The sequence below is a fragment of the Lepidochelys kempii genome, chromosome 11 (assembly GCF_965140285.1).
Source record: "Lepidochelys kempii isolate rLepKem1 chromosome 11, rLepKem1.hap1, whole genome shotgun sequence".
In the NCBI taxonomy this organism is placed as follows: Eukaryota; Metazoa; Chordata; order Testudines; family Cheloniidae; genus Lepidochelys; species Lepidochelys kempii.
In genome coordinates, this window is record NC_136390.1 from 35,270,177 (window position 1) to 35,280,098 (window position 9,922).

The following is a 9,922-nucleotide window of genomic DNA, read 5'->3' on the forward strand; positions in this document are numbered from 1 at the left end:
ACTGGCCCAGTTAGCATTACTGCTGAAGTTGTGAAAATGAAGGCTGAAAAAATCTTGTACATTTTACACCTATGACAAATCACTGTGTGGCATAGTGTTGTGAAGTGTTAAAAAAGCAGTGCTGTTAACATGACAAAAATCAAGAATGACAAGATATTGTTACATCAACAGTTTCCAAAATATATTTATGCTTTCCTTTATTAAAACACTTAATTAATTAAGATTTATCAACAACCCTCTATATAGATTTAAAGAATTACTTAGCTGATAATCTATATCAGAATACCTATAGAGTTTTTACATTAGTTTCAACTGTGTGAGTATATATATGTATATTTTCTTCAGTGCTGCATTAACAGTGATAAATACACAAAAGCAGATTTTATAAAATTATAGAAAGAAGAATCATTGTTTAATTTATTTTCAACTGCATAGTAGTAACTGGTTTATAAACTGCTCCCATATTCATTCAAAGTATTTGTCTTGCAAGTTCAAAACTTTAGTGATTTTCTGATTCAATTGCTGAGAAACACAGTTCACTCATTGTCAAAAAATTTCTCATGTTTACAGAAATGTTAATCTGATTCTGCATTTGTGAAGGACACAGTGCATTCATTTAATTTTGAACCTATTTCATACTCAATTATGTACATAAGGCAATCACGTAAATTAAAAATTCCTGCGCAAACTCTACATACATCTTTAAATAATCACGAAAACATAATATTGTTTGTTAACTAATTTCATAGAAAGTACTAGACCTGATCCATATATTTATTTACCTTCTAGAGATACACATAAGATCCCAACTGTGCTGATTTATACAGCAACATTACACTATTTCTTTTTAGGTTTCCAAATATGTGACTCATCAATGGAAATATAATTTTATTAATAATTAGGCCAATAAAGCCAGACTTTATTTTTACAATTCTGAATACAGTATGAGGTCCACAAAAGGCCAACAACAAGGGATTCAAAATAGGATCAATTCTTTTCCTTTTCAGAAACAATCTTGTAAGTGTCTAAGTACTGGAGGACATAAAAGAATAGTTACTTCTATGAGCTCTTTTGATATGTCCCTTCATGGTGGAGCCATCCATGAGTGATGGGAGAGAGCTCTTTTGAAAATAAATGGTGCACCTTCAAGGTGTGTTCAGAAACATTCTTGCTGGACCTTCCAGTGTGTCTCAGTTTTGACTTGAAAAGGATACAGTACTTTATTTTTAAATCTGTTTCAGGTATCACAATGTGATACCTTATATCAGTCAATACCTGCAAACCTTGTTCTCCCAGCCTAGACTAAATGTTGCTTTCTACATGTCAACACAGGAGGCTGAAATAATTAGGTTGGCGAGGAGGGGATGGGGCAATTTAGAATGGGTGGTGACAGTAGCCTAACAAAATAAAGTTCACACTTTTAATATGACATACTGAAGGGTTAACGTTACTGCATATAAAGGTGACTTTTCCTCCATAAGCATAGCTGTCACACACATTTATATAGTAGTACTATCAGTTCACAACAGTCAAAATGTTAATACAGCTACTATTGTAAGAGACGGATTATATTTGTGTATAACCCTCTTCTTCCCTCACACCGTCTGTTGTCACACAGCAATATAAAACAATTGTTGGAAACCCCCTCCCGCCCCGATCTATAAACCGAAATACAGTTTATGTTAAAATAAGCTGTACTGTGCACAAATGTCAATGTAGAAACAAACAGCTCTTTTAACTTAATTAAGCATTAAAACTAATTGCATAAACCCTTCAGTCATTCATTAATGATACCCATTTGCTTGCATTCTGGGATACAGGAGACAAGTTAAGATAAACTTGCTGAGAAGGGAAATGATGAAGTCATTTACAACATCTTAAAAAGGGGGGGGGGGCACAACAATTCATCTAACACTCCAAAATATATCAGGAAGAAGCAACTTTAGGTGACAGTTTGCAGTTATTGCTGGGAATACTCACACAATCTACCCCCAACTCTCCCCCCATAAATATATATTTTTAACTTCCACTAGAATTAGTAGGAGTTACAAATGTGTATCAAATTTATTCCTAAGTATTTATCAAACAGATGATACAAAAAAAGTTTAAATACAATGTAAGAAACAACAATCTTAGATTACCAAATTCCATGTTCTCACTGTTAGAGTATGAAAGCAAACAACATGCACATTACTGAAACCCATCTGTCACCAAACTATAACTAGGTTGCATGTGCATACGTTCCAAAATATTGCACAAAAATTGTTGGATGTCATGGAGGTGTATGCCACCATTCATTGTGAGGTACGGTATGTATATAAGGTGAGCTGGGGAACAAGCATATGAAACCTAAATAAACCACTCGTTTTAAAAAACAGACCATAAGAGGATTGATTATATGTTCAAAATAGAATATGAAAAGGTTACAAAAATAGCAACACTAATTACAAGTGGGGCAAACGAACCTCCATGGCCAAAAATTTATTGCTATACTGAAATAATCTGGTTAATATCTATTTCACTGTAACAATTTGGTATTGTAATAAATTAGATTCAGACAGTACTAGTATTTGCTGTACTGTATCTTAAAGCACATAAAAACTGTATTCACATTCACAGAATTTAATAAATTTAGTAAGAAATTGCTACTTCAATAATGTATTAATATGAACTTTTGGATTATGTACTTAAAACACGTTATTTTTAAAAATAAGATACATATGCAATTGGTATGACACTAATTTCTATATATATTATTTTTAAATATAGCTGAGAGGGAGAGGATTTTTTTCCCCTGTATGTAAAGCATTTTAAATTGAAATATCATTAAGTTTTATTCCTGTGTTTAAACAAAAGGGAAAAAACTATTTTGGGCTTCCTATTATACAAACAAGGCATAGTAAGAAATGTTATGGATCTGATTACAAATTGTTTAGTGTTGTTGAAGTAGATTGACAGGTATAGTTAATAGTACCTTATGAATAAATGTGTATATTGTCATTTTCATATTATCTGTGCCAAATAAATCATAGCAACATAATTCTGTACAAAAAACAGAAAAATTCAAATTCTCATCACTATAGCCCGACTGCAAGTAATGTTAATCCAGGGTGCTTTCTTCAGATTACAGAGTATTACTTTCTGATACTCCTCATATCCTAAAACTGGAAATTTTAAATGTAATTTCCATCCCAACTTCTGGAGTCTGTGCTATTCCAAATCACCCATCTATATCTCCTTTCAGTGTTATCCTCAATGGTCAAAAAGTTGGTCTTCCTAACATCAACCAGTATTTACAGATCATAGAGTTAAGGCATCATACTAGTTTGTAGGTTACTGCAAATATAGATCTTCCTCTAAGAAACACAGTATACATACTCTCTTTAATGTACAGATCGTGCAAGGTGCTGAGCACTTCTTTTAAGAGGCTGAGAGACCTAAACCTACTTTGGCCTCTCAGCGGTTTTAGGGCACCTTGAAGGATCAGACTTTGTATTTGTAGAATTTAGAAATGTAGCATATTGCAGCTGGATTTTTTTCTGTTCTTCTGTTTTAGCCACTATCCTTTAAGGATACAGATTAAAGTGAGGAAGATGTTTGTGATGTTTTGGGATTTAGAGAGAGAATGTGCAAAAATGAATGCTTGCAAGAATTTGGAAGCAACAGATATTTTTGTGCTTATATTTCTCATTCACACAACCTTAAAATAGGGTAAAAGGTCAGATGCCATGTAGAAATGGAATCAAATACTCCAGTTATGATTTTCAACTTGAAAGACATTCCTTCACCTAGCTCTATTTATTGGGACTTTTTATTTTTTACTTAGAGAAAATTCCAACCTTATTCCCATCCTAAATTCCCCAAAGTGATCTTACCCCATAAGGAAGATAATGTTTCACTTAAAGGATACCATCTCTAGCAGCAAGAGAGTTTAATACTCTGAAACAATATCAGGGATATGCAATCTTGAATTTACAGCTCTTAAAGTTACCTTTATAGCTATACTATTCATTTTGGATCAGATGCTTATCTAAAATTCCATATATTTTAATATAACAGATTTCGAAAGGAGTTTCCAATAGGTCAAAAATGGTATTTTTATTTAAAAAACAAAAACAAAAAAAACCAGAGGGCCAGATCCTCAGGTCCTTTGATGCCAATCTATACAAACCAAGAATCTGACCCAATAGCCACAATTTCATTTCAAAGTTGGTCTAATTTTCAGTCATTTTATTTTGTTTTTCATATGCTTTCTCAATAATAAAAAGGACTCTGAGTTAATATATTTCAGATTCTTCTAGTGTTATCTTTATGCCTGTTACTGATCAGTGACTAACTACTGATTAATCAAGTATTCTTGATCAACATCTCAATACCTCATAAATATGTGCAGAACAATTTTCTCCAATCACAAAAATCAATAAATCAATGTAAAATTTCAGTAATTAAATTTTTCAACTCCATAGTAATAAATCTGGCACTTTACAAAGTATTACGTGAAGTTTGTTCTCCTAGGGGATATATTGATTGAGGGCAAAGAGCCAAATATATTTCTATTATTAGATCTGAGAATGCTACATTAGACCAGCATGTTAAAAACAACATACAGGTTGTATGCTCTCATGCTGATTTTGTACCACCAAAACCATTCCTAACAAGCAGATTAGCTGATTAATTGATGATTAAGAAGATCAGTCATTACATCTGGCACTTCTTGTATACATACATGTGCTTAACTTATTGACAGCAAGCATTCAGAATGATTTTCATCTAGAGACTCCCTTTTAAAAGCACACATAGGGCATGTTGTCAAAAGTGGATCTTTAACTATTTTCATGCATCATAAAATAGTCTAAGCTGGAAAGTGAGGTTCTGAAGTTCAAGCTTTGCTACCTGAAACTACACATGATGAAAAATTCAATAATTGTACTGTTAATAATTAAAAGATGAACAACATCAGAAGAGGCTTGCAGCTGTATGCAACTGCTAATGAAATCCACATAAAAGCCACAGACAACAATTTCATTGTTGTTACAGTACAAATCTTAAAATGTTGTGGGGTACAAATGAATAATCTATGCAGGAATATTTTCTTCATTATTTTTTTACACTGTATTCATAACATGAACAAGTAGTTGCAGAAGAGTTTGTAAAGTTCCATTTTTTACTGATTGGTATAAAAAAATAGCTACCTTTAGATGTACATCAAGAAAAAACAGAAAACACACTTTTGACTCAGCTCAAAAGTAAAAGTCTTTAAAAATCAACAGCTAGTGATTAAAGATTGTCTTTTTTACTGACAATTGTGTGATCCAAATATTAATAAAAAAATCTTTCTATGCTACTACAATTAGGATAGCAGATATCCCTGTATTTTCACAGATGTTCCAATGGATAATATAAACAACCGGATCCTGTACTGTACATATCTTGTTGGGGGAGGGAAGGAGGGAAACACCAGGTTTGTGTAGGAGTCACATCCTGTTACAAACATCAAATAACAATGAGGCTTTAGTACCATGCTATTATTCCTTCATATCAAACATGATTAATTAGCAAGTATAACACTCACCAAAACTCCCACCACGCTTCTGTTTGCTGCCTATTTGCAAATGGAGCTATATGGAATATCAAGCAACCATAAGCAGCATTAGTCTCACTTATTGGAGGCGGGAGGGGGAGAAGAGAGAGAGAAAAGTCGAGAGAGAGAAAAGGTCAAAGTGCCCTATTTACTTTACCCAAAAACAAGGTTTTTTTAAAATACCTATGTAGGAACTTCCTTGATAATCTGTGTAACTTCATACACAATGAAGTAAAGAAAAAAGTTGAAAACAAGTTAGTTGATGTACAGTTCATTCGATCATTGAAAATAAACTGGATAGGTACTTTGAATGTGCAGTTATTGCAGTTTTAAATAAAAATACAGTACTTCAGTGAGAATGAAAATGTTGCTCACATAACAAAAAATGTCAACAGAAAAAAGATGAAAATGGGAAGATCAAGTTAGGAGGACTTAATGTTGCAAGTTATGCCATCCAAATGCCACTTTACTTGCCATAAAACACTTTGGCAGTAGGAAAAACCTTTACATTATGGAAGATGTGAGGAGGATGACAAATACAGCATGAGAAACACAAGATTGAAATGAAGGCAGAAAACTGGGATTCGTTTTTTCCATCAAAACTTTGTAAACAGCACCACAATAGCAACAAGGAAAAGGTCTTTCAGTTTGAAAGCAACAGATGCACTACTGAGCAAGAAAGCATGCCTGATAAAATGTATAAACATAGAGACAGGTTTTTATAAGTATGAACATAAATGCATGTGCCACACAAAGTTAAAGTTTTATTATGGAAAAAAAATGACGAATATCTGATACCTCCTTATTTTCCTCAGTTCTGTACCACAGTACAGTAGTAACAAAATCTTGGCTTTGTCATACCCCGAGAGAAATTATTTTTGAATTTATATTGGTCCTGGTCTCTTTAGCTTTTTCAGTTTTATAAATTTAGGATAAAAAAACATCAAAGCAGTTTCCACCTCCAATCTAACTTTTAGAGGATCAATGTGACAAGTCGCTGCTTGATAGATGTTTCTCTTGATAAATGACTTGTTCAAAAGAGACATTGTAGTTTTCATTTCCTGACCACAAAACACTTTTAATTTGCAACAGCAGAGCTGCTCGAGTGTGACTAGTTCCCACTTTCCAGCCTTTCAGGTTTGTGGCTGCGTCAGGCCACATAATTGGGCAAAACAAAAACCTAGAAAGGAGGTGCATCTGCTGGCAACAATAATTGTATCAAAACTTTTCTTCAGACATGTAACTGATAATATTTCATTTAAGAGTGGGCTTTAAAAACAACTATCAAAAACAACACACAAACTAGCTAAGATTTTCTAGAGAACAAAGCACATTTAAAAATATTTACCTAAATACCTTAGAATATACATAACTGCCTAGCACTACTATGTTTAATATCAGAAATATGCAATATTATTACTATCATCCGGGAATCACATTGAAACATCCACCTGTCCACACCATCCAATTTCAGCTCTGAGCATACAGTCCGATTCCCGATTTAAAATTTATAAATGTAATATCCTCCTCATCACAAGCAGCAGTCCAATCTTCTCTGAATATATATTACAGCTTTAACATCACAGAGGGAAATCTCCCATCTGGCAATCACATTCGCTCCAACAGCTCTTGGGGGGGGGAAGCTGTGCCCCCCTCTCACTCCTCAAAACATTTCTCAGGGCAAATTATGTGCATCTGAAATAAACAGTTGCCTTATTTATCACTTTAAAGTCAACAAGTTCCAAATGCAAAATTCAATTAGATCATCCCCATTGTATAGCAGTCCAGCATATATATATATATATATATACACACACACACACACACACACACAGTCACCTACAGCGCCAAAATAGGAGTGTACGTTGTGCACTCTCTCAATCCCTTTCTTGCATTCAGATGTGTTATTAGGAGAGATCAACCACCACTCACTCCAGATTCCCCTCTTCCCCAGTGTTCTCTCTATCCTAATTTGTTAGTATCACATGCTATTAAAAGTCAGCATATCTCCCCACCACCACCCTTTGCTTGTACAAAATAGATTAATAGCTGTTTCTGTTGCTAGTTCTTTAGTGTTAATTGCATATCTGGAACTGTACGTACTGCACCGCAACAAGGTCTATTGAAATCCCCCATGCTCCATTTTATCTGACTTTTTGAGGGGAGGGGGTCAAGAGGGAGGCAGATGGGACTGCTGGGGGGTTGAGAGTGAGAGGTTTAAAAAAATAAGTCAATTTGAGCAACTGATTATTTCATTCTATTACACGTTAACAATAAAGCAATGACAGCCAGACACATGTACACTAGCATAAAATATCCTGCTCATCAACGACAATAAACAATCAATCACAACTGTATTTTTGTTTTGTTTACATGCAAACCATTCCCTCCTTACCCCCCATCATCAGCTAAAACCTGCGAGAACTGATTACGCCAAAAGTAGGGAGAGATCAGCTGGAGTTCAGAGAAACAGTCAATAATATCATTAGCTTGAAATAGAAAAATACTGTATTTTAGCCGTGTGTATGTGTATATACAGAGAGACATATAGGTGTGTGTGTGTGGATTCGTTTACTAAGCGTTTTTCCCTCTCCAGTCACTGAATTTTACTAATTTACATACTATTTGAGTTCGGTGGTGTATATAGTGCACTGCTAGTACCATGCAACTTTAGGTTTACAACTGAGATCAATACAATGGACAAAACTAATTCTAAAATCAAAGAAGAAATGATAAACAAATGATAGCAAGAAAAAATGCTTATTTACATAGTTGATAATTTACCATTAAACATCAGGTTTATTTGCTAGTCATATTCACATGCAAATTCCTCAGTACTTTATCATGCTATTTAAATTTGTCTTTGCTATTTAGATGCAAAGGAAGTAGATCCCAAAACGGACATACCATAAACACTGGTGCTACTGATCATTTCTTGCTGGCAGCACAAAAAGCTGAATTGGATTTTTCACAAGCAGGAATTCCAAAGGTTGCTTTTCATTAAAGCCACTTTTCCTCTCAGCTATCAAATGTCACTGCCTTGAAACGTGGGCCCTTTCGTCAGGTATTCATTTAACCTACATGCATATAATTAAGTGGGAAAGCAACATCAACAAAAAGGGGATCTCAGATCACAAGAGAAGAAAGAAAGGAAAAAAGCACATGACCAGGAATGCAAGTCCATGTCAATTTCACTCACTCCCATTGAAACTAACAAGAGCTCCAGGGAGGATAGTAATAGGATCAGTGGATTGTATATACCATTAAATTATACATCTTTCTCTCCGTTCCAAGCCAACAATACGCCCACCACGCTGTACCCCCTCCAAGATGATGTGCTTACATTTTACTGCAATAGCTCCTCTGACATAGTCATGTCCCCCCAGCTAAGATACTGCGATTTAACCCCAACTTTTGTTCTACGAGATTCTTATTTGCACTTATTTACTTAGAAGTTAGTTCCCTGAGAAAGAGTAGTCCCACATTACCTGCACTTTATTATGTTTAATACAACTTAAAAATAAAGCAATTAGAGGAAGGAGGTGGAGAGGGATCTTGCAATCGCGAACTCTTAATCTCCCTACTATTGTTGGCAATGATCAAGGAGGAAAAAAAAAAAACAACAACAAAAAAAAAATCCACCCATGCACTGCAATTGTATATCTGTACTTTCCAGACTATAATTAAGAAAGCAGGCTGGAAATATTTACTATAGTAAACGATTGCAAATTAATTAAATATTTAAGGCACAAGCAGGCGATTTAAAAAAAATATATGGCTGTCTTGGATTGCTTTAAGATTAATTTTTTTAAAAAAAATGATCGCTGGAAAAATGCAAAGGATCGTCTTACCTGCAGGTTTGGGAGGAGAACGCGATAGGTTAGAGTAGCATCGATCCGCTGTGTTTGCTGATGAATGGGGGCTCGGGTTAAGTGAAGGTGCCTATGATTTGAAATCATTCCAAGTTTTTGAAGGGAAGACTGACTGCAGCCTCTGCCATGTTGGAATTTCAAACCCAAAACAGCTGCTTTGCAAGGAGCCAGCATGCCAGCAGCTGGACGCCTGCGCAGAGCGCCGCCGAGCCAAATTCAAATCACTTTCACACTAAGAGCCAAAGATCAGTTTTCAAAGGGGCGAGGGGGAGACACGCAGGAGATTCATGTGCAGGGAGCGCTCAATGGCTGCGCGGCACAGGGCCGTGGCGGCGCAGGTCATGTTACATGGCAGGGGCTGCTGCCGCTGGCAGGGGAACACGCAAACACGGGCTGGAGGTGGCCGGGAGGTCATGGCAAAGCAGCCCGGGCGCTCTCACTCCTCTTTCCCTCTGTGGCAGCGGGGGAA

The 9,922-nt window shown here is 35.4% G+C and overlaps 1 protein-coding gene across 2 annotated transcripts in view; it reads right to left on the reverse strand.

Moving 5' to 3' along the window:
• Window positions 1–9,669, reverse strand: part of FIGN (fidgetin, microtubule severing factor) — a 118,005-nt gene extending 108,336 nt beyond the window's left edge. For both annotated transcript variants that reach the window (XR_012154277.1, XM_073305647.2), the window contains exons 1-2: window positions 9,433–9,669; window positions 8,489–8,658 (exon numbers count right to left, since the gene is read on the reverse strand). Coding sequence is in view for 1 of the 2 variants with exons in the window: in XM_073305647.2 (XP_073161748.1) it covers window positions 8,489–8,513 (25 nt within the window). In the remaining variant the exon portion in view is untranslated. The remainder of the gene's footprint in view (window positions 1–8,488; window positions 8,659–9,432) is intronic.
• Window positions 9,670–9,922: the final 253 nt, after the last annotated feature.